A 24,523-nucleotide genomic window follows, 5' to 3' on the forward strand; every position below is an offset into this window, starting at 1 on the left:
CTTTGCAAAATTCCATGATAGCAATATTTGAACCTAATTGCTTGATAAACAATAGAAAATAGTTGCACAAACTCTTTAAATGTCTGTGAGTTAAATTATCAGTGAGAGATTGTCACTCCCACAGGGACAATCAGCTGGAGTGGGCAATGTCACGTGATGGGTAGCCACGCCCACCCCTCTGCGTCAACGTGCAACGTGCTCGCCGATTGGTGGAGCGTTACCGGGCGAGGTCAGAGGTTGGGCAAGATGGCGGCGCCCTGGTGGAAGGGGCGGCTGCTGCTGAGCGCCTGGCCTCGGTGCCTGGCTCCGGCCTGCCGGACCGCTGCCCGGCTGCAGATCCCCGCCCGCTCTACCTCCCTCCGGGGCTGCTGCAGCGGCAGCCGCCTCTACGACCATGTGAGGGACGGCTACTCGGACAGACCCCAGCTGGACATGGGCTTCGTCTGCAGCCACACCCAGGCTGTGCTGGACAATGTGCAGAATCGCAAAGGGGAGCTGACCGGGGAGGATGTGGCTGACATCGTAAGTTCACCTCAGTGCTCCTCCCGTTCGAATACATCAAAGATACAAAGTCTGTGATGCCTTCTGTAGTCGACTAACTGCTATGATACAAAGCTATGTAGAGGGACAGGGGAGGAAGGGGGGTGGTTGGCTGCAGAAGGACTTGGACAGGTTGGGGGAGTGGGCAAAGAAGTGGCAAATGGAATTATAGAAACCCTACAGTGTAGAAAGAGGCCATTTGGCCCATTGAGTTTGCACCAAACACAATCCCACCCAGCCCCTACCCCCATATCCCTACATATTTACCTGTTAATCTACACATCTCAGGACACTAAGGGGCAATTTCTTTAACATAGCCAATCAACCTAACCAGCACATCTTTGGACTGTGGGGGTAAACTGGAGCACCATGAAGAAACCCATGCAGACATGAGAATGTGCAAACTTCACACAGTGTGAGAATCAAACCCATTGCTGTGAAGCAGCAATGCCAACCACTGTGCTACCATGCCGTCCAGAATACAATGTGGAAAGCTGCACTTTGGAAGGAGGAATGGAAGCATAAGTATTTTCCCATTTAGAAAATTGTCTAGGAAATCAGAAGTAGAAAGGGACTTGGGAGTCCTTCTTGTTCAAGTTTCCCTTAAGGTTAACGTGCAGGTTCAGTCGGCCGTTAGGAAGGCAGACGCGATGTTAGCATTCATGTCGTGAGGGCCAGAATATAAGAGCAGGGATGCACTTCTGAGGTTGTATAAGGCTCTAGTCAGACTCCATTTGGAGTATTGTGAGTAGTTTTGGGCCCCGTATCTAAGGAAGGATGTGTTGGCCTTGGAGAGGGTCCAGAGGAGGTTCACAAGAATGTTCCCTGGAATGAAGAGCTTGTCATATGAGGAACAGCTGAGGACTCTGGGATGTACTCGTTGGAGTTTAGAAGGATGAGGAGGGATCTTATTGAAACTTCCAGGATACTGCGAGGCCTGGATAGAGTGGACGTGGAGAGGATGTTTTCACTAGTAGGAAAAACCAGAACCAGAGGGCACAATCTCAGGATAAAGGGACGATCCTTTAAAACAGGGATGAGGAGGAATTTCTTCAGCCAGAGAGTGGTGAATCTGTGGAACTTTTGCTGCATAAAGCTGTGGAGGCCAGGTCATTGAGTGCCTTTAAGACAGAGATAGATAGGTTCTTGATTAATAAGGGAGTCAGGGGTTATGGGGAAAAGGCAGGAGAATAGAATTGAGAATCATACCTGCCATGATTGAATGGTGGAGCAGACTTGAGTAGGCCATTCAGCCCATTGAGTCTGCATTGACTCTCTGAAAGGGCATCTTACCCAGGCCCACTGCTTCGTAACTCTGCACACTTACCATGGCTAATCTGTGTAACCTGCATATGTCTGGACTGTGGGAGGAAACCCACACGGACACTGAGAAAATGTGCAAACTCCACAAGGGCATTCACCCAAGACCAGAATTGAACTTGGTTCCTTGGTGTTGTGCCACTGATTTGATTTTTATCTATTATTTTCACATGTATTTGCTTACAGTTAAAAGTATCGTTTCTTGCGTGCTGTACAGACAAAGCATACCATTCATAGAGAAGGAAAGGAGAGAGTGCAGAATATAGTGTTACAGTCACAGCTAGGGTGTAGAGAAAGATCAGCTTAATGCAAGGTAGGGCTATTCATAAGTCTGGCAGCAGGGAAGAAGCTGCTCTTGAGTTGGTTGGTACATGATCTCAGACTTTTCTATCTTAATCCTGATGGAAGAAGGTAGAAGAGAGAATGTCCGGGGGGCATGGGGTCCTTGATTATGTTGGCTGCTTTCCCGAGGCAGTGGGAAGTGTAGACAGAATCAATGGATGGGAAGCTGGTTTGTGTGATGGATTGGACTGCATTCGCAACCTTCTGTAGTTTCTTGTGGTCCTAGGCAGAGCAGGAGCCCATACCAAGCTGTGATACAAGCAGAAAGATTGCTTTTTATGCTGCATCTGCAAAATTTGGTCAGAGTCGTAGCTGACATGCCAATTTCCTTAGTCTTCTGAAGTGTTGGTGGCCTTCCTTAACCAAAGTATCAGCAAGGTGGTGGGGGGGGAGGGGGCAAGACAGGTTGTTGTTGATCTGGACACCTAAAAACGCGAAGCTCTCAACCCTTTCTACTTCATCCCCGTTGATGTTGACAGGGGTATGTTCTCCTTTCGACTTCCTGAAGTTGATGACGATCTCCTTCGTTTTGTTGACATTGAGGGAGAGATTATTGTTGCTGCACCAGTTCACCAGATTCTGTATCCTATTTCTGTACTCCGTCTCGTCATTGTTTGAGATCTGACCCACTACGGTGGTGTCATCAGCAAACTTGAAAATTGAATTGGAGGGGAATTTGGCCACACAGTCAGAGGTGTGTAAGGAGTATATGTGGAGTCTGCATGTTCTCCCCGTGTCGCCTGTGTTTCCTCCAGGTGCTCCAGTCTCCTCCCACGTTCTGAAAGGCGTGCTGTTAGGTGCATTGACTCAAACAGGCGCCGGAGCGTGGTGACTAGGGGATTTTCACAGTAACTTCATTGCAGTGTTAATGTAAGTCTTACTCATGATTGATAAATAAATAAACTTTACTTTTACTTTACTTCAATCAAGTCATCCCACTAAACTCCAATGGAAACAAAACCAGTGTTTCCAACCTTTCCTTGTAAAACAACCTGCTCGTTCCAGGTATCAATCTTGTAACCTCCTCTGAACCGCCTCTAACACAGTGATATTCTTCTTAAAATAAGGAGACCACAATATTCAAGATGTCATCTCACCAACGCTTTAATGAAGCAGAATATTCTCACTTTATGTTCAACTCTGTCGTGCCTTTACTGGGACTGGACGGTATGATGGCAGAGAGGTTAGCACTGCTACCTCACAGCACCAGGGGACCCAGGTTCGATTCCTGGCTTGGGTCACTCTCTATGCAGTCTGCACATTCTCCCCATGTCTGCATGGGTTTCCTCCGGGTGCTCTGGTTTCCTCCCACGCTCTGAAAGATATGCTGGTTAGGGTGTATTGGCCATGCTAAATTCTCCCTCTGTGTACCTGAACAGTGTGGCGACTAGGGGATTTTCACAGTAACTTCATTGCGGTGTTAACGTAAGCCAACTTGTGACATAAGAACATAAGAAATAGGAGCAGGAGTAGGCCTTCTAGCCCTTCGAGCCTGCCCCGCCATTCAATAAGATCATGGCTGATCTGTCGCGGCTCAGTTCCACTTTCCCGCCCTCTCCCCATAACCCTTAATCCCCTCTCTTATCAAAAACCCATCAACCCGCGTCTTAAAAATATTTAGCGAGGCAGCCTCCACCACTTCAACGGGCAGAGAATTCCAGAGATTCTCCACCCTTTGAGTGAAGAAGTTCCTCCTCAACTCCATTCTAAACCGCCCCCCCTTTATCTTGAGGCTGTGCCCCCTAGTCCTACTGTCTTTTTTGAGTGGGAAGAGTCTCTCCACCTCCATCCTATCCATCCCATTCATCATCTTATACATCTCAATGAGATCTCCCCTCATTCTTCTAAACTCTAACGAGTACAAGCCTAGTGACGTTAATAACTGAACTAACTGAAATGGTGTAATCGCAATGTGATGTTTGCATGTGGATAGTTTCCATTGTAAATATTGGCAATCAGAACGTGGAATGAAAAATATTGCCAGGAAGGGAAGATTTAAGAGATTTCTTATGGAAAGGTTGAGGATAGCATAAAAGACAACATGGAATGTAAGTTTGATGCAGAATCTTTTTCCTGATTTGCTGGAGTGCTTTGAAAGCGGCACGCTGATTCTACCTCATTCACCCTTTCCAGTTATTCCTTCCGAACAGGTGTCCACGTGGAAACAATTGGTGAAAGCAAAGGAAGAAATCGAGAAGCTGGAGAACGAGAAACAAGGAATAAGCGACTCGATTAAAGCCCTCCTGGTGAGCAAGGAAAACAAAACTTCCAAAATTTGAAGTAACCATAATGATAACTGGATAAAAGCAATTCACTGCGGATGCTGGAATCTGAAACCAAAAGAGAAAATGCAGGGCTTTGACAAAGGGTCGTCTGGGCTCGACACGTCAACTCTTTTCTCTCCTTACAGATCATGCCAGACCTGGGATTTTCCAGCATTTTCTCTTTTGGATAATGATAACTGGACTGTCTTTACAGCTAAATTGAATAATTTTTGTAATGTTGTCATTGTTATTATGTAGGAAATAAAGTTGATTTTGATTTATTATTGTCACGTGTATTGGGACACAGTGAAAAGTATTATTTCTTGCGTGCTATACAGACAAAGCATACCATTCATAGAGAAGGAAAGGAGAGAGTGCAGAATGTAGTTTTACAGTCATAGCTAGGGTGTAGAGAAAGATCAACTTAATGCAAGGTAGGTCCATTCAGAAGTCTGATGGCAGCAGGGAAGAAGCCACTCTTGAGTCGGTTGGTACGTGACCTCAGACTTTTGTATCTTTTTCCCAAAGGAATAAGATGAAAGAGAGAATGTCTGGGGCGTGTGGGGTCCTTAATTATGCTGGCTGCTTTGCTGAGGCAGCAGGAAGTGTAGACAGAGTCAATGGACGGGAGGCTGGTTTGTGTGATGGATTGGGCTACATTCACAACCTTTTGTAGTTCCTTGCGGTCTTGGGCAGAACAGGAGCCCAGACCGAGCTGTGATACAACCAGAAAGAATGCTTTCTATGGTGCATCTGTAAAGGTTGGTGAGACTCATAGCAGACATGCCAAATTTCCTTAGTCTTCTGAGAAAGTAGCGTTGGTGGGCTTTTGTAACTATAATGTTGGCATGGCTCAGTAATATTGACTCAAACTCTGAGGATGGTGGGAAGTGTGGTGATGGCCTAGCCATATTATCGTTAGACTTTTAATCTCAAAACCTAGCTGATGTTCTGGAGACCCGGGTTTGAATTCTGCCAAGGCAGATGGTGAAATTTAAATTCAATTAAAAATATTTGATTTTAATTTAATTTCATATTCTAATTTAATATCTGCATTTAAGAATCTACCATTGTCGGAAAAACCCGCCTGGTTCATTAATGCCTTTCTGGGCAGGAAATCTGCCATCCTTACCCGGTCTGGCCTACATGTGACTCCAGAGCCACAGCAATGTGGTTGATTCTCAACTGCTTTGGGCAACTAGGGATGGGCAATAAATGCTGGCTCAGCGAGTGATGCCCATGTCCCACGAATGAATAAAAAAAATCCCATGTTTGCCTTTGCAGTCGTGTATTTTGATCTTTTCCATCCCTCTATGAGCACGGTTGGGAGGTCAACGTTGAATTTGTGGTCACAACTGGATGGCACTGCTGCCTCACAGCGCCAGGGACCCGGGTTCGATTACTGGCTCAGGTCACTTTGCAGAGTCTGCACGTTCTCCCCATGTCTGCGTGGGTTTCCTCCAGGTACTTCAGTTTCCTCCCACAGTCTGAAAGACGTGCTGGTTAGGGTGCACTGACCGTGCTAAATTCTCCCTCAGTGTACCCGAACAGGCGCCGGAATATGGTGACTTGGGGATTCTCACAGTAACTCAATTGCAGTGTTAATGTAAACCTACTTGTGGCACTAATGAAATAAATAAACAACTGGAGTGGGAGCTTGTACCTCTGGACCCCTGGCTTGGAGGCGAGAATGTGACTGACTGAGTTACAGCTGGGTGTCATTGGAAGGGAGAATGTTCAAGTGAACCAAAACCTTAGCTGTGTGTTCTTTCATAGGATTATACAGTGCTGAAGAGGCCCTTTGGCCCATCGAGTCTGCACTGACACTTTATCGGTTTGAAGTCCAATGATTGGTTTCTGCATGTGTCAGGGATCTTTGAGCCAGGCTGGCGGTTCAGGGGAGAGTGACGGGATGACTTGGATTTCATAGAATCCCTACAGTGCAGGAGGCGGCCATTTGGCCCATCGAGCCTGCACCAGTTATAATCCCCGCAACCCCACACATTTACCCCACTAATCCCTCTAACCTACACATCCACACGTTTACTCCACTAATCTACACATCCCGGGACACCTAAGGGGCGGTAATTATAGGACGGATGTCAGAGGTAGGTTCTTTACTCAGAGGGTAGTAAGGGCGTGGAATGCCCTGCCTGCAGCAGTTGCGGACTCGCCAACTTTAAAGGCGTTCAAATGGTCATTGGATAGGCATATGGATAATATTGGAATGGTTTAGGTTAGAGGGTCATTAGATTGGTTCCACTGGTCGGCACAACATTGAGGGTGGAAGGGCCTGTACTGCGCTGTAATGTTCTATAAGGGGCAACTTAGCCTGGCCAATCCATCTAACTGGCACATCTTCAGACTGTGGGAGGAAACAGGAGCACCCAGAGGAAACCCGTGCAGACACGAGGAGAAGGTGCACACTCCACATAGGCAGTGACCCAAGCTGGGAATCGATCCCAACTCCCTGGGGGTGTGAGGCAGCAGTGCTAACCACTGTGCTACCGTGCCGCCCTGTTTGTGTCTGGATTTGTCTCTGCGCACTGCGTGCAAGGAAAACAACATTGGACAGAGTGGAAATGAGTAAATGTTCTTCACTTTTTACTTTTAACAGAAGTAAAACATTTTGAATCAGTTGCTTTGTCTTTTGCAGGACAAGAATAACAAGGAAGCTCTGCAGTCGGTAAGTCTGTCTCCTCAGTCAAGACTGGGTCAGGGGTGAAATGATTGTCCACGTACAAGCATGTGAAGGGGAAAGAAGCTTCCACGGGGTTGTGTCCGTCACTCTTCAACCCACAGACTATGCTAGATTATTAATCCAGAAACACAGCTAATGTTCCGGGGACCCAGGTTTGAATACCACCTGTGGTGAAATTTTGAATTCAATAAAAATTATCTGGAATAAGAATCTACTGATGACTATGAAACCATTGTTGGAAAAACCCATCTGGTTCACTAATGCCCTTTAGGGAAGGAAATCTGCTGTCCTTACCCAGTCTGGCCTACATGTGACTCCAGAGCCACAGCAGTATGGTCAACTCTCAACTCTCTGGCAACTAGGGATGGGCAATAAATACTGGCCCAGCCAGTGATGCCCACGTCCCATGAATGAATTTAAAAAGACATCATCTCCTGGAAGAGGCTGAAGAATATAAGCTAACACATTTTTGTTTAAAACAAAACACCCCATTATCTACGATCAGTTCTCCTGCACTCTCGGCATGTGAGCTGCCCAGTTGCAGACAAATTGGCACCGGATCAACAAAGTTGACCTTTAAACATACCCCTCACAAGGAGCATGTTATAAATACATTTCTTAAAGGCAGAATGATGTCACGATAATAGCCAGATAACCTCTTTCAGTGCTGTCAGTTGAAAGATTAATATTGGTCACAACACAGTGGAGAACTCCCCTGCCGTTCTTTTGAGATTATGTTGTGGAATCTTTTAAGCTTCCAGTGAAGGCAGACGTAAGGTGAGGAAGACAGTATTTCTGACAGCACTCCCTGAGCGCTGCACTGGAAGCATCAACTGTAGTGGTGCTGCAAGTCTGAGGATGGGACTCGCAAAACAATTTCACAGTCACTTCATTGCAGTGTTAATGTAAGCCTTACTTGTGACTAATGAATAAATAAACTTTAAAATAAACTCTCTTCCCCCAAAGGAGCGAGTGCTACCCATTGAGCCATGGCTGATGTTAAGGGACAGGTGAGTGGTTAGCACTGCCGCCTCACAGCGTCAGGGACCCAGGGTTCGATTCCCGGCTTGGGTCACTGTCTGTGCGTAGACACTCCCCATGTCTACGTGGGTTTCCTCCCACAGTCCGAAAGACGTGCTGGTTAGGGTGCATTGGCTGTGCTAGATACTCCCTCAGTGTACCCGAACAGGCGCTGGAGTGTGCCATGCGGGCAATTAGGGATGGACAACAAATGTTGGCCTTACCACATTGCCAGAAAGGATAAAGAAACTGTAATTTTGTGGCTGTTCCGGTGTTGTGAAGGGATTATGGACTCTGCACAGATCTCTGAGGAGCAAAGAGTGTTTATTGAGTAAGGAACTTGGTACCAGGAGGGCCTTAGCTTGAGGCTGCCTTGGAGCAGTGCTCCTCCAGTCCTCATGCACTTACAACATGTCTTCTGTACGATTCTGCCTTGAGGGAGCGCTCCACCTCCTGGGGCGATCACTCACTCTCAGTTTCCATTGGTCCCTCAAGTCAGGTGACTCACTTCTGCTGCGCTGTCTTCAAGAGATTTTCACATAACTTCATTGCGGTGTTAATGTAAGCCTACTCGCGACACTAAACTTGAAATTGAATTAAATGGTTTTGCACACCGTGAATCGGGTTAACAGTAACTTGGGATTGTCTGTCTGCACCGAGCGCCCAGTCAAACTGTGATAGATCTTCAGATTGTAAATTGAATTTGAAAAATGGATGGATGAATGAGGTGATGCAGATTGCCAGAAAGCTAAGGCAGGTTTCCGAGCTGTAACTTTTGTACATTCTCTGTGTTGGAAACAGCACCCGGATTTCTCCAGGCTGCGAAACCGAGGGAAGGAAATCCGGCTGGAATTAAACCTTCTCTACGATCGAGAGAGCCAGCTGGACCAGAACTTCTACCTAAAAGCTTTGAAACTGCCCAACAGGACGCATCCGAGCGTGGTAATGATTTTGTATAAATGTCTGTCCTTCCAGTAGCAGTGGCTGTGCCTCCAGCTCCTTAGTCTGTAAGCTCTGGAAAGCTCCCTAAATCTCTGTGCTGCTTTCGAATCCTCTCTCACCCCGATCATGGAAAGCTGCTGCTTTTGGCCACTTGGCCAGATATCTCCATGTGAGGCTCACGTCAAAAGTGGGTTTTTATTTTGACATCGTGCTTGTTAACATCGGCGAAGTGTTTTGCTGCGTAACAGCAGGTTGGTACCCTTCTCTGTCTCTCTCTCTCTCTTATTGGCTTTCTTTGTGTTTTCTTACCCTCTATCTTTCTCTCTTTGTTTCCATCTCATTTTGATCCCTCTTCTTTTCTTTCTCTGTCCTTTTTTTCGTCCTTTCCCTCCCCCCTTCCCTCTTGCACTCACCCCCTGCACCTTCTTTCTCTCTCGCTCTGGAGTCTCGCCTTCTTTCTCTCTTCCCCACCCCACCCCCACTCCTCGCTCGCTCTGGCGAACCCCCACCCCTTCTCTCTCTCTCTGGCCATCTTCCCCCTACCTTTTTATCTCGCTCTGCCCAAACCACCCCCCTGCTCTTCTCTCTCACTGCCCCTCTCTCTCTCTCTCTCTCTCTCTCTCTCTCTCTCTCTCTCTCTCTCTCTCTTCCCCCCCCCCCCCCCCCCCCCACACACACACACACACACACACACACACACACACAGTGTAGGGATTCTATATTTCCAGACTATTAAATACCTTCTAAAATGGCATAGACTGCCACTCGAGCTAATTTGGGGTGGGCAACAAATGTTGGCCTTGCCAAAGTTACACAAATTGCCAGGAAGGATAAAGGAAATGCCATGTTGTGGCTGTTCTGGTGTTGTGAAGGGATTTCAGACTCTGCACAGATTTTGTGAGGAGTAGAGGGTATTTAGAGTAAGGAACTTGAAGGGGCTGGAACTGCTCCTCCGGTCCTCGTACACTTACAGCCTGGCTTCTCGATGATTCTGCCTCGAGAGAGGACTCCACCTTCTGGGGCGAGCACTCGCTCTCTCAGTTTCCATTAGTCCCTCAAATCAGCTTACTCACTTCTGTTTAAAGAGACAGGCATCCTTGCAATCTTGGGCAGAGCAGGAGCCATACCAACACACAACAGAAGCAAAGAAAACCAAATTTGTCCCAGTTATCGTTTCTTCTGGGTTTAATTTTGATTTGAGGTTTACCGGTTCTCTCTCTCTCTCTCTTTGAAGCCTATTGGTGATGAAAGTCAAGCCCGTGTGGTTGAGACAATTGGTGATAAACCAGGTAAGAACCCTCAGTAATTAATACCGCCGGTATACAGAATGTACATAATAACATCTTTAACAAGCTGAAATGTGCCAAGGTCCTTACTGCCATTTTATCATGGGCACAGATTCACATAAGGAGACCGGTAACCGAAAGCTTGATCAAAGAGGTAGGTTTTAAGGAGCATATGAAAGGATTAACGAGGTTGAGATTTGATTCATTATTGACACGTATATTAGTATACAGTGAAAAATATTGTTTCTTGTGCGTTTGCGAAACGCCCAGAGCATACCATTCATAGAATACACAAGAGAGAAGGAAAAGAGAGAGTGCAGAACGTAGTGTTACAGTCATAGCTAGGGTATAGAGAAAGATCAACTCAATATGAGCTAGGTCCATTCAAAAGTCTGATAGCAGCAGGGAAGAAGCTGTTCTTGAGTCAGTTGGTACGTGACCTCAAACTTTTGTACCTTTTTCCCGACGGAAGAAGGTGGAAGAGAGAATGTCCAGGGTGTGTGGGGTCCTTAATTACGTTGGCTGCTTTTCTGAGGCAGCGGGAAGTGTAGACAGAGTCAATGGATGGGAGGCTGGTTTGCCTGATGGATTGGGCTACATTCACGATGTTTTTTGCATTCTTGGGCAGAGCAGGAGCCATACCGAGCTGTGATACAACCAGAAAGAATGCTTTTTATGATGCATCTGTAAAAGTTGGTGAGAGTTGTAGTTGACATGTCAAATTTCCTTAGTCTATTGAGAAAATAGAGGTGTTGGTAGGCTTTCTGAACTATAATGTCGGTGTGGAGGGATTAGGACAGGTTGTTGGTGACCTGGACACCTGGAAACTTGAAACTCGCGACCATTTCCCCGTTAATGTAGATGGGCATGTTCTCCACTATGCTTCCTGGGGTGGAGGGAGTGGGGGGTGAGAATTTTAGGGTTTAAGCCCAAGGCAGCTGAAGCACGGCCATCAATAATGGAGTGTTTAAAACCAGGAATGTCCAAAAGACCAGAATCCGAGAACTGGGAGGGATGTGGAAGGTACTCCAGCAATGGGGAGGAACGGGTTTTGGAAACAATGATGAGAATTCTAAAATTGAGGTGTTGGTTAGCCAGGAGCGAGTGCATTACAGAACTCATAGAATCCCTATAATGCAGGAGGAGGCCATTCAGCCCATCAAGCCTGCACCGACAACAATCCCAAGCAGGTCCTATCTCCATAACCCCACATATTTACCTTGCAAATCCCTCTAACCTACAAATGCTGGACACCAAGGGACAATTTAGCATGGTCAACCAATGTAGCTCACACATCTTTGAATGTGGGAGGAGACCAGAGCACCCAGAGGAAACCCACGCAGACACAGGAAGAACTCCACATAGACAGTGACCCAAGTCGGGAATTGAACCCGGGTCCCTGGAGCTGGGAGACAGCAGTGCTAACCACTGTGCCATCCGTGAGCAGGTGAGGTCGATTGGCCATGCTAAATTGCCCTGTAGTGTCAGGGGGTTTAGCTGGGTAAATACATGGAGTTATGGGGAAAGGACTTGGGTGGGATTGTTGTTCGTGTAGACATGATGGGCTGAATGGCCTCCTTCTGTAGGGACTCTATGCCTCTATTATATTCTATGGTTCTAACATGCCTGTAAAAGTGTCACAGCAACCTGGACTTCCTGATGGAACTGTGACACAATCGCTCAGATATCCGCGAGGTGTGTGTAAGTGTTACTCTGACAGGGGCAGTGAAGATGAACATTTTAAAGTCCAGATTATGCCTGAGCAATGCTGGGAAGATCTGCCAATACTGGAAAAACCTTTAGTTTTGTATCTGAAAGCTGACAAGTCTGCTGACCTCCTTCTTCCTCCTTGATCTTCCAGTGTTTAATTATAAACCCAAGGGCCATTTGCAAATCGGTGAAGATTTGGACATAATTAGACAACGGTAAGATGTGATGTGTTCAACCCCCTGCTCTCGGTCAAGGTGAATGGTAGAATGCAGTGAAGTTCTGCAGGAAGACATGGTGGCACAGTGGTTAGCACGGCTGCCTCACAACGCTGGGGACCCGGGTTCGATTCCCGGCTCGGGTCACTGTCTGTGCGGAGTCTGCACATTCTCCCCATGTTTGTGTGGGTTTCCTCGTGCTCCGGTTTCCTCATGGTCTGAAAGATGTGCAGGTTAGGTGGATTGGCCATGCTAAATTGCTCCTTTAGTGTTCCAATATATAGATATAGAATCCCTATAGTACAGAAGGAGGCCATTTGGCCCATCAAGTCTGCACCAACAACAATCCCACCCGAGCCCTATCTTTCTAACCCCACATATTATCCCACTAATCCCTCTAACCTATCCTGAGCCAATAAAGGGCAATTTACCGTGGCCAGTGCACCTAACCCACACATTTTTGAACTGTGCAAGGAAATCGGAGCACCCGGAGGAAACCCATGCAGACACAGGGAGAATGTGCAAAGTCCATACAGACAGTGACCCAAGCCAGGAATTGAACCCGGGTCCCAGGCGCCGTGAGGCAGCAGTGCTAACCACTGTGCCAGCCAAAACGGGCAGTGCTACCCTGCTGTCAAAGAATTTGGCAGCTGCCCATGGCGGAATTGAACCCTTGTCTCCCGCGTGACAGGCAGGAATACTGTCCACTACACTAACAAGGAAATGCTTTGATTCTGTGGGTTAGATGGATTGACCATGCTAAATTGCCTGCTTAGTGTCCAAAGATATCTAGGGTAGGTGGATTGGCCATGCTAAATTGTCCCCTTAGTGTCCAAAGATGGGCAGGTTAGGTGGATTGGCCATGCTAAATCTATTGGGTTATGGGGATAGGGTGGTGGAGGGGGCCTAATACTCTATCAGAGGCAGTCAGTGCAGACTAGATGGCCCGAATGGCCTCCTGCAGTGCAGGGATTGTGTGATCTCATTCTGCAGCCTCCTACTGGCTAAAGGACGCAACTGCAGCTGATTACGTCCAGGATTTCTTCACTAATTGACAAAAATGAAGGGGCTGTATGAACTATCCCTTCCACATATGTTGCCATTTATTTGTCTGCGTGACTGCAAATGCATTTCTTTTTGAGCTGGGACGTTGCTGACTCCAGCTGGTGAGTTCATTTACCAAAGTGACAGGGGACTCCATTAGAAAAGTGATTTATTCCTGGCAGAGTAACAAAGGGCTCTGCAAGTGAGAATTTACCGTGGTCCTCCAGCCGAAATGGGCTGGTGAGAACGTGTCACACTTCTTCACCCAGCCTGCATCCACCCCTTTAGAAAAATCCAGCCCTGGCAGCGTTCGCTGAAACTGTGGAAATAGTTTTTAAAAATTTTGTCGTCGCTAAACAAGCGATTAGTCTCCATCTCGATATAACAGCCTAAATCCTTCTCGGTCACTATCTCATAACCTCCCTTGCGGATCCAGTCAGTAATCTCACACAATCAACCTGTGAATTTAATTAGACACGGTGTTTGAAGTAGGCGTAACTAGGTGATTGCAGCACTAACAAGGCCACAGCAGAAAGCTGTTAAACCCGCAATGAATCGCGCTGACAAATTCCTCTAATTCTCCCCCCCCTCTTTCGTCCCAGGCGGGAGCTGACTTTGACTGGGACGTTATTTTTAGGGTGGTTGTCAAGGGTGGCACAGTGGTTAGCACTGCTGCCTCTCAACGCCAGGGACCCGGGTTCGATTCCCGGCTTGGGTCACTGTCCGTGCGGAGTCTGCACGTTCTCCCCGTGTCTGCGTGGGTTTCCTCCGGGTGCTCCGGTTTCCTCCCACACTCCAAGGACGGGCTGGTTAGGTGGAATTGGCCGTGCTAAATTCCCTGTGTACCCAAACAGGCGCCGGAATGTGGCGACAGGGGGATTTTCACAGTAACTTCATTGCAGTGTTAATGTAAGCCTTACTTGTGACACTAATAAAGGAACAATACCTCCATGTCTGAGTGCAGGCAGTTCCAAATGGTTAGAATACAAGAGCAGGGATGTATTGCTGAGGCTGTGTGAGGCTCTGGTCAGACCCCATTTGGAGGATTGAGAGCAGTTTTAGGTCTGATATCTAAGGGAGGATGTGCTGGCCTTGGAGGGGTCCAGAGGAGGTTCACAAGAGTGATCCCAGGAATAAAGGGTTTGTCATACGAGGAGTGGTTGAGGAATCTGGGTCTATACTCGATGGAGCTTAGAAGGTTGTGGGGGGATCTAATTGAAACTTAAAGAATACTGAGAGGCTGGATGGAATGGACGTGGAGAGGATGATTCCACTAATGGGAAAGACTAAAACTGGAGGGCACAACCTCAGAGTGAAGGGACGATCCTTTAAAACAGAGATGAGGAGGAATTTCTTCAGCCAGAGAGTGGCGAATCTGTGGAACTCCTTGTCACAGAAGGCTGTGGAGGCCAGGGTCATTGAGTGTCTTTAAGACAGAGATAGATAGGTTCCTGATCAATAAGGGGATCAGGGGTTATGGAGAGAAGGCAGGAGAATGGGATTGAGAATCATATCAGCCATGATTGAATGGCAGAGCAGATTTGATGGGCCGAGTGGCCTAATTCTGCTCCTATATCATAAGATCTTATGGTTACCCATTCATGAAAGGTGTTACAGATTCACAGGATTGTGTCTGTGCTGGCTCACTGTAAAAGCTAAAAGTTCAAAGCCCCTTTTCCCCGTCACCCCATAAATATTTTCTCTTCAGATATTTATTCAATTCTCTTTTGAAGGCCTCGATTTGAATCTACCTCTGCCCCGGCTCACAGGCCGTATGTTTCAGATGGTAACTAGTGACTGCACAAAATAAGTTTTTCCTTCTGCCAGTCACCTTAAATCAGTGTCCCCTGGTTCTTGATCCGACCACCAATGAGCACAGTTTTTCTTGTGGCAACATGGTGGCACAGTGGTTCGCCCTGCTGCCTCACTGTGCCAGGGACTCCGGTTCGATTCTGGCCTCGGGTCACTGTGTGGAGTTTGCACATTCTCCCCATGTCTGCGTGGGTTTCCTCTGGATGCTCTGGTTTCCTCCCACAGCCCAAAGATGTGCAGGTTAGATGGATTGGCCATGCTAAATTGCCCCTTAATGTCAGTGGGACTAGCTAGGGTAAATACTTGGGGTTCTGGGGATAGGAACTGGGTGGGACTGTTGTGGGTGCAGACTCAATGGGCTGAGTGGTCTCCTCCTGCGCAGTAGGTTTTCTATGATTCAATGCACCTCCGCTGTGCTGTACATTTCAGATCCTCACTGCTGATTGTACAAAATAAGTATACCCTCATGTCCCCATTCCCCCTTCTGTCAGCCGCCTTGCACCCAGCTCTTGATCTTTCCGCCAATGAGGACAGTTTCTCCCCTGTCGCGATAGCCATTCCCTTCCCTTGACTCCGGCTGAGTGGCTTCAGGCTGGGGAAGGGAAAACTGAGGAAGAAAGATCTTCTTTGGTGCTATTCTTCTGAGGAATTGGAAAATCCCGATTTATGTTCAATAAACATTGAAACTTGATCTTATCAAGTGGAGGAGAAGGCTGGAGAGTCTGGAAGGCCCATTCCCACTGCTAATCCATATGTCTGGGGCAATTTATCATGGCCAATCCACCTAACCTGCACATCTTTTGGACTGTGGGAGGAAACCAGAGCTCCCGGAGGAAACCCACGCAGACACGAGGATGTACAAACTCCACGCAGTGAACCAAGGCCGGACTTGCAGATTAGCAGCGGGAATGGGCCTTCCAGACCCTGAAGCCATCTCCTCCACTTGATATGTTCAAGGCTGATCTGATTGTAGTGGCTTTGACTCCACTTTCCTGTCCTACCCCGTACACTTTCACTCCCGTGTCAGTAAACAATCTGTCTAACTAGGTCTTCTACATATTCAGTGGCCCAGCCTCCGCCACTCTCTGTGGAAGAGAATTCCACAGACTAATGACCCTCTGAGATCTTCATCTTAGTCCTCAGTCCTCGTTTCTGTCTTAAATGGGTGACCTCTTATTTTTAAACTGTGTCACCTAGTTCTCTCTCTCTCGTAAGAGGAAACATCATCTCAGCATCTTGTATGTGTCAGCAAGATCACCCCTCGTTAGTCATCATAGGATCTCTACAGAAGCAGGCCATTTGGGTCTGCACCAACAACAATCCCACCCACATCCTTTCCCCATCACCCCAGGTATTTACCCTGCTAATCCACCCTGATGCTAAGGAGTAATTTAGCATTGTTAATCCACCTAACCCGCACATCTCAATTAAGTTCAATTTTATTAGTGTCACAGTAATGTTTCAGGGGCAGCACAGTGGTTAGCACTGCTGTCTCACAGGGACCTGGGTTCGATTCCCGGCTTGGGTCTCTGTCTGTGTGGAGTCTGCACATTCTCCCCGTGTCTGCATGGGTTTCCTCCCACAATCTAGAAGATGTTAGGGTGCATTGACCCGAACAGGCGCCAGAGTGTGGCAACGAGGGGAATTTCACAGTAACTTCATTGCAGTGTTAATGTAAGCCTACTTGTGACTAGGAAATAAACTTCACTTTAAATGGGCAACACGTTATTTTTAAACAGTGACCCCACCCCTCGCCCAATCTCCGAGTTCCAGATTCTCTCTCAAGAGGAAACCTCCTCTCCACAGCCACTCTGTCCAGACCCCCCTCAGGATCTTAAAGGTTTCGATCAAGTTGCCTGTTACTCTTCTAAACTCCAGCGGACGCGAGCCTAACCTGCCCAACCTTCCTGCAATATACAGGCTGCCCATTCCTGACATTGAGCTGGATCCAACCCATTTATATCCCAAAATATGCCTTTTTTTTTTAAAACCCCTAAGCTAATCCTAATTGCCCGCATTTGGCCCATATCCCTCTACACCCATCATACCCATGTAATTATCTAAATGTTTTTTAAAAGACAAAATTGTACCCGCCACTACATCAAAGGGTTGACATATGAGGAGGGATTACAGACTTTGGGTTTATACTCGCTGGAGTTCAGAAGGACGAGAGGGGGATCTGATCGAGGTATATCGAATTCTAAAAGGGATTGATAGGGTAGAGGTGGACCAAAAATATGGGGCAATCTAGGTCACAGGTCTAGGTTGAGAGGCAGTAGATGGGTGGCACAGTGGTTAGCACTGCTGCCTCTCAGCGCCAGGGACCCGGGTTTGATTCCTGGCTTGGGTCTGTGTGGAGTTTGCATGGGTTTCCTCCAGGGCTCAGGGCTCCAGTTTCCTCCTATACTCCAAAGGTGTGTGAGGTAGGTGGATTGGCCATGCTAAATTGACCTTTAATGTCGGGGGGCTAGCTATGGAGTTATGGGATAGAGCCTGGTTGGGATTGTGGTCGGTGCAGACTTGAGGGGCTGAATGGCCTCATTCTGCACTGTAGAGAATTTGTGATTTAAAACTGAGATGGGGAGGAACTACTTCTCGCAGAGGGGGGTGAGTTTGTGGAACTCGCTGCCCCATAGCGTGGTAGAGTCTGAATCATTGAATGGTTACAAGAAGGAAATAGATATATTTCAGATTTTAAAAAAGGATATGGGGATCAGATGGGGAGGTGGATTTGAGACCAAGGAGAGATCAGCCATGATCTGATTGGGTCTGCTCCACCATTCAAAGGACTGAATTTGCCGACTTCTGCTCCTACTTCCCACATTCCTAATGCACGTGGACGTCATTCCTGCTCAATGTTTTGCTGGTGAGGAGTGGGTCTCTCCGAGGCGTTGCATTGTTGGAGCTGCCTTTCCATTGATTGCCAAACAGCAAAGAGCAGAATAGATGGAGGCCCCGCAGCTCAGTTTCACTCGTTGTCCATGTTTCTGCCACTTGTTTGCTGACAGCTATCGCTATTGTTCCCACTGCTCACCACCTGTGCTGTTACTGCAATGACGCACAACCTAAAATGTTATTGCAACAGCCCATTAAACAGCTGGTTCGCAGTCTTTCTCACCGGTCCAGGAGTTCTGACAAGAATGGTCCACGCATCAGACCAAAAGATCAAATTTCAGGGCAGTTTCCTAATGGGACATGGTGGCACAGTGGGTTAGCACTACTGCCTCACAGCGCCAGGGACCCGGGTTCGATTCCTGCCTTGGGTCACTGTCTGTATGGGTTTCCTCCAGATGCTCCGGTTTCCTCCCACAGTCCGAGGTTTAAATGGATTGGCCATGCTAAATTACCTCTTAGTGTCTCAAGATGTGCAGGTTAGGTGGATTGGCCATGTTAAATTCCCCCTTAGTGTCCCAAGATGTTATGGTTTGGTGCGCTAGCAGGATGAATCATAGAATTCTTACGGTGCCAAAGGAAGCCATTCAGCCCATCAAGTCTACACTGACCACAATCCCACCCAGGCCCTATCCCCTTAACCCCACGTATTTACCCTGCTAATTCCCTTGATACGAAGGGACAATTATAGTATGTTCAATCAAACTAACCCGCACGTCTTTGGAGTGTGGGAGGTATCTGGAGCACCCGGAGGAAACCCACGCAGACACGGGGAGAATGTACAGACTCCACACTGACAGTGAATCAGGTTGGGAATCGAACCTGGGTCCCTGGAGTTGCTAACCACTGTGCCACCTGCGTGGGGTTAAGGGGATAGGTCAGAGGGAGTGGGCCAAGGGTTAAGATGTTCTGATGGAGAGTCAGTACAGACACAATGGGCTGAATGGCCTCCTGTAGGGGTTCGATGCCAGCTAATGCATTTTTAGTGTGAAAGGCCTCCTGGGGTTAACCAGAGGCAGCCACAAGATGGCACTGTCTCCCCTTCCATATTCTGTGTCCGGTTTGTTGTCTTTTTCCCAAGTGTTGGAAGCTGCTTTTACCGGAACCGGGTATAAACCCCCCGACACCACCAACACTCCGGCTCACCACACCTCACGTACGGAGCTCTGCCAGTAGTTGGACTATTAGCTTGTTGATTCATAGAGTGGGATTGGGGGTCGGGAGTGGGGGGGAGATGAAGGGTGCGGAAGCGGTCGATGGATACAGAATCATAGAATCCCTGTAATGCTGAAGGAGGCCTTTCGGTCCATCGAGTCTGCACTGGCAACTATCCCACCTAAGCCCTATCCCCGTAACCCCACGTATTTACCCTTGCTAGTCCCCCTGACGCCACGGGGCAATTTAACATGGCCAATCTACCTAACCTGCACATCTTTGGACTGTGGGAGGAAACTGGAGCACCTGAAGGAAACCCACGCAGACACAGGGAGAATGTGCAAAATCTGGACAGACAGTGACCCAAGTCGGGGATCGAACCCGGGTCCCTGGGGCTGTGAGGCAGCAGTGCTAACCGCTGTGCTGCCAGGGGGAGTGGCTGTGACTAACTGGTGTTGATGTGTCCCCGAGTTCAGAACTGGATGTTAATCACACTCGGGACCACCTTCGACCTGTGTCGCCAGTAGAGGTATTGTCACCTGTAGCTGCATAGAAATAGGAGACCATTCAGCCCCTCGCACCTGTGCAGCCACTCGATTAGATCATGGCTGATCTCATCTTAACTCCATTTGTGTGGTTTTGTTCCATAACAAATATCTATCTCAGCTTTGAACTCTTTAATTCACCCCCAACCTCAACAGCTTTTTGGAGGGAGAGGGAGTTCCAGGTTTAGAACATAGAACATTACAGCGCAGAACAGGCCCTTCGGCCCACGATGTTGCGCCGACCAGTTAAAAAACAATGACCCACTAATCTAAACCAATCCCTTTTCGTCCATAAACCTATCCACGGATCTCTTAAACGCCCCCAAACTAGGCGCATTTACAACTGCAGCAGGCAGGGCATTCCAATCCCTCACCACCCTCTGGGTAAAGAACCTACCCCTGACATCCGTCCTATAACTACCCCCCCTTAATTTAAAGCCATGCCCCCTCGTGCTAGCTTTCTCCATCTGAGGAAAAAGGCTATCACTATCCACCCTATCTAAACCTCTAATCATCTTATATGTTTCAATAAGATCCCCTCTTAGCCGCCTTCTTTCCAGCGAAAACAACCCCAAATCCCTCAGTCTCCCTCAGGTTTCTGCTCCGCTTTCTGTGGGAAGTGCCCCCTCTCAATATTCTGATTCTGCTCCTTGTTCTGGAGTCCCCTGACCAGAGGAAATAGCTTCTCTGTATTTGCCACATCAGTGGCAGGGACCTGGGTTCAATACTGGCTTCGGGTCCTTGTCTGTGAGGAGTCTGCACATTCCCCCCATATCTGCATGGGTTTCCTTCAGGTGCTCACAGTCCAAAGATGTGCAGGTTAGATGGATTGGCCATGCTAACTTGCTCCTTAGTGTCCAAAGATGTGCCAGTTAGGTGAATTGGCCACAGTAAATTGCTCCTTAGTGTTAGGGGGATCAGCAGGGTAAATAGTTGGGGTTAAGAGGATCGGGCCTTGGTGGGGTTGTTGGTGCAGACTCAATGAGCTGGATGGCCTCTTTCTGTGCGGGACAGATTTTATGAAGTATTAAAACTGCTAAGTTAGAGCACACCTGTGAATGTGGAAGCTGGTTGTGATTTTAAATGTTAAAACAACACCCATCTGCCTTTGCTCCTCGCTAGGCGACTCTCGCACGTGTCTGGCCATCGATCGTACTACCTGCGAGGGGCAGGCAGTGAGCTACAACTGGCCTTGGTCCAGTTCACCATGAACAAACTCCTCAAGAGGGTGAGCTACCTGAGTCTGAACCGTACCGAGTGTCGCGTTGTTCTGCCGTCTTCTCCCTACCTCCAGCTCGCTAGCAAGTATGATTGTCCACCTGAGAAACTCCTTGTAATTCTGGTCACGGCAGATGGTGGAATTTGAATTCAATAAAAAATATCTGGAATTAAGAATCTACTGATGACCCATTGTCGGAAAAACCCATCTGGGTCACTAATGTCCTTTAGGGAAGGAAATCTGCCGTCCTTACTCGGTCTGGCCTACATGTGACTCCAGAGCCACAGCAATGTGGTTGACTCTCAACTGCCCTCCCAGGGCAACTAGGGATGGGTAACACCTGCCCCATGAATGAATAAAAAAGAGAAATTGGCTGTGGGTCCTTGTGTGGTTGATGAGCCCAATCCTATGGCCACATCTTTGATGTAGCAGGTGTTTCTGGGAATCCTTGGATTCTAGGTAGCTGGTATTCCTTTCTTGGGGCTCCTTTTCTGAGCCTTCTCTTCTCGTTGTGTGTCCTTGAATAATTGTGTCCCTTATGGGCAGCATGGTGGTACTGCTGGCCTCAGCGCCAGGATCATGGGTTCAATTCCGGCCTCGGGTCACTGTCTGTCTGTGTGGAAACTGCACATTCTCCCCGTGTCTGCGTGAGTTTCATCCGGGTGCTCCGGTTTCCTCCCACACTCCAAAGATGTGCAGGTTAGGTGGATTGGCCTTGCTAAATTGCCCCTTGCTGTCCAAAATGTGCAGGTTAGGTGGATTGGCCATGCTAAATTGTCCCTTAGTGTCCAACATATGTGGGTTAGGTGGATTGGCCGTGCTAAATTGCCCCCTAGTGTCCAAAGATGTGCAGGTTAGGTGGATTGGCCATGCTAAATTGCCCCTTAGTGTCCAACAATGTGTAGTTTGATGCAGTGGATTAGCTGTGGGAAATGTGTGGTGTTGCAGCAATAGGATAGGGGAGAAGGCGTGGGTAAGATACTCTGTCAGAGGGAGTTGGTGCAGAGTCAATGGGCCAAATGGCCTTTGCGGCACTGTAGAGATTCTATGATTCTACGACTGCTCCTCTCCGAAATCAAGCCATGGAATCTTTTACATCTGCTTCCAATAAGGCTTCACTGGCTGTAGGATGCTACATAAATGCAAGCCTTTCTCTTTATTAAATGCCAAAGCACTTTGTGCGCGATGTATTAGGAAGGGTAATGTGGGGGTGGGTAAGATTGGTAGTGGGGGGGAAGAGGAGGGATTGCAAGATGGCTATCGTATTGCGTATAGAAAGATCCCATAAGCAGCAATCAGCTAATGACCAGACCCATCCTTTCTCAGTGACGATGGTTGAGGGATGAATTTAGCCAGGGACACCCAGGATAGATCCACAGTTCTGATACCGCAGGATTTTTAACACCAAAAGGACCAGACCAAGGCAGGAATGTCACAGAAATAGAAACCTTACAGTGTAGGAGAGGCCATTCGGCCCATCGAGTCTACACCAACAGCAATCCCACCCAGGCCCTATCCTTGTAACCCCACATATTTGCCCTGCTAATCCCCCTGACACTGACGGTCAATTTAGCACGGCCAGTCAACCCAACCTACACATCTTTGGAGTGTGGGAGGAAACTAGAACACCCAGAGGAAACCTACGCAGACACAGAGAGAACATGCAGACTCCGCACAGACAGTGACCTGAGGTCGGGAATTGAACCTGGGTCCCCGGTGCTGAGAGGCAGCAGTGCTAACCACCGTGCTGTCCGTCAATGCCAATTATGCGCTCCAGTCCCAGAGTGAAACTCCATCCCGCCAGTTTGAGAGTCAGAGAACTTACGGAGTCAACCATGGCGGAGAGTTGGAGGAGATTGAAAATAAGTTTATTATATTTTCCATTTCCAGCTCAGGGATTTGAAACTGTTTAAACTCTTTGTGAACAGTAACACAGTCATTGTCTTCGATAGCCGAGGGGTTAAACACAAATTGCCAATCCGCAAAGCATGACTGCAGTAATTGTTATTGTTATTAGCAAATGTTATCTTGGATGCCTTAACTTGGTTAATGTGCAAAAAAGGATGGATTCAGTACTTCCTCGTGACCTACAAATCTTTCTTCTCTCCACAGGGATTCATTCCCATAACTGTGCCGGATATGCTGAAAGGAGCCGTGTTTGTAAGTACAAAATTTCATAGAATCCCTACAGTGCAGAAGGAGGCCATTCAGCCCATCGAGTCTGCACCTACAACAATCCCACCCAGGTGCGATCCCCGTAACCCCACTTATCCCTTTACCCTACGCATCCTGGGACGCCAAGGGGCAATTTAGAATGGCCAATCCACCCAAACTGCACATCTTTGCACTCTGGGAGGAAACTGGAGCGCCTGGAGAAAACCCATGCAGACACGGGGAGAACGTGCAAGCTCTGCAACAAATAGTGACCCAAAGCCGGGATTTGAACCCGGGTCCCTGGCGTTGTGAGGCAGCAGTGCTAACCACTGTGCCACTGTGCTGCCAATGATGCTGTGTGTCACAATTTCTCCATTTGTTTTTTACCCCTCTAGCCAATTATTCTAACTCCCGAACCTCTGGTTATTTAACCTCTGGCAGAAATGTCAAATTCTTATTTTTTTACAGGAGGGCTGTGGAATGAGGCCAAATGCTAAATCCTCCCAGGTTTACCAGATTGACCCAAGCCACTTTGAAGATCTGTGCCTGGCAGGAACATCCGAGGTTGGCATCGCAGGTAATCCTGTCTGTCAGGTTAGATTGATTTGATTTATTATTGTCACACATATTAGCACACAGTGAAAGGTTTTGTTTCTTGCGCGCTGTACAGACAAAAGCATACCGTTCATAGAGGAGAAGGAAAGGAGAGGGTGCAGAATGTGTTGCTGCAGTCATAGTTAGGGTTCAGAGAAAGATCGGGCGGCACGCTGGCACAGTGGGTTAGCACTGCTGCCTCACAGCGCCAGGGATCTGGGTTCGATTCCCGGCTTTGTGTGGAGTTTGCGCGTTCTTCCCATGTCTGTTTGGGCTTCCTCCGGGTGCTCTGGTTTCCTCCCACAGTCCAAAGGTTACACGGATCGGCCATGCTAAATTTGCCCCTCGGTGTCGGGGGACTAGCTAGGGTAAATGCATTGTGTTATGGATATTTGACTTGATTTATTATTGTCACGCGTGTTAGTATGTAGTGTAAAGTATTGTTTCTTGCGCGCTATACAAACAAAGCATACCATTCATAGAGAAGGAAAGGAGAGAGTGAGAATGTAGTATTACAGTCACAGCTACAGTGTAGAGAAAGATCAAATTAATATATGGTAGGTTCACTCAAAGGTCTGACAGCAGCAGGGAAGAAGCTGTTCTGGAGTTGGTTGGTACGTGACCTCAGATCTTTGTATCTTCCTCCCACTGGAAGAAGACGGAAGAGAGAATGTCCAGGATGTGTGGGGTCCTTAATTATTCTGGCTGCTTTGCCGAGGCAGCGGGAAGTGTAGACAGAGTCAATGGATGGGAGGTTGGTTCGCGTGA

General features: G+C 47.9%; 1 protein-coding gene across 1 annotated transcript in view; it reads left to right on the forward strand.

Annotated features, from left to right (window-relative positions):
- The first annotated feature begins 246 nt into the window (after positions 1-246).
- The window catches only part of sars2 (seryl-tRNA synthetase 2, mitochondrial), a 36,739-nt gene continuing 12,462 nt past the window's right edge, over positions 247-24,523 (forward strand). The window contains exons 1-9 of the mRNA XM_080218197.1: positions 247-522; positions 4,353-4,448; positions 7,123-7,152; positions 8,989-9,129; positions 10,364-10,418; positions 12,277-12,340; positions 20,911-21,016; positions 23,120-23,167; positions 23,630-23,738. Coding sequence (XP_080074323.1) covers positions 247-522; positions 4,353-4,448; positions 7,123-7,152; positions 8,989-9,129; positions 10,364-10,418; positions 12,277-12,340; positions 20,911-21,016; positions 23,120-23,167; positions 23,630-23,738 — 925 coding nt within the window. The remainder of the gene's footprint in view (positions 523-4,352; positions 4,449-7,122; positions 7,153-8,988; positions 9,130-10,363; positions 10,419-12,276; positions 12,341-20,910; positions 21,017-23,119; positions 23,168-23,629; positions 23,739-24,523) is intronic.

This window comes from Carcharhinus amblyrhynchos, unplaced genomic scaffold, assembly GCF_965287045.1.
Source record: "Carcharhinus amblyrhynchos unplaced genomic scaffold, sCarAmb.v2.hapA scaffold_37, whole genome shotgun sequence".
Classification (NCBI taxonomy): domain Eukaryota; kingdom Metazoa; phylum Chordata; class Chondrichthyes; order Carcharhiniformes; family Carcharhinidae; genus Carcharhinus; species Carcharhinus amblyrhynchos.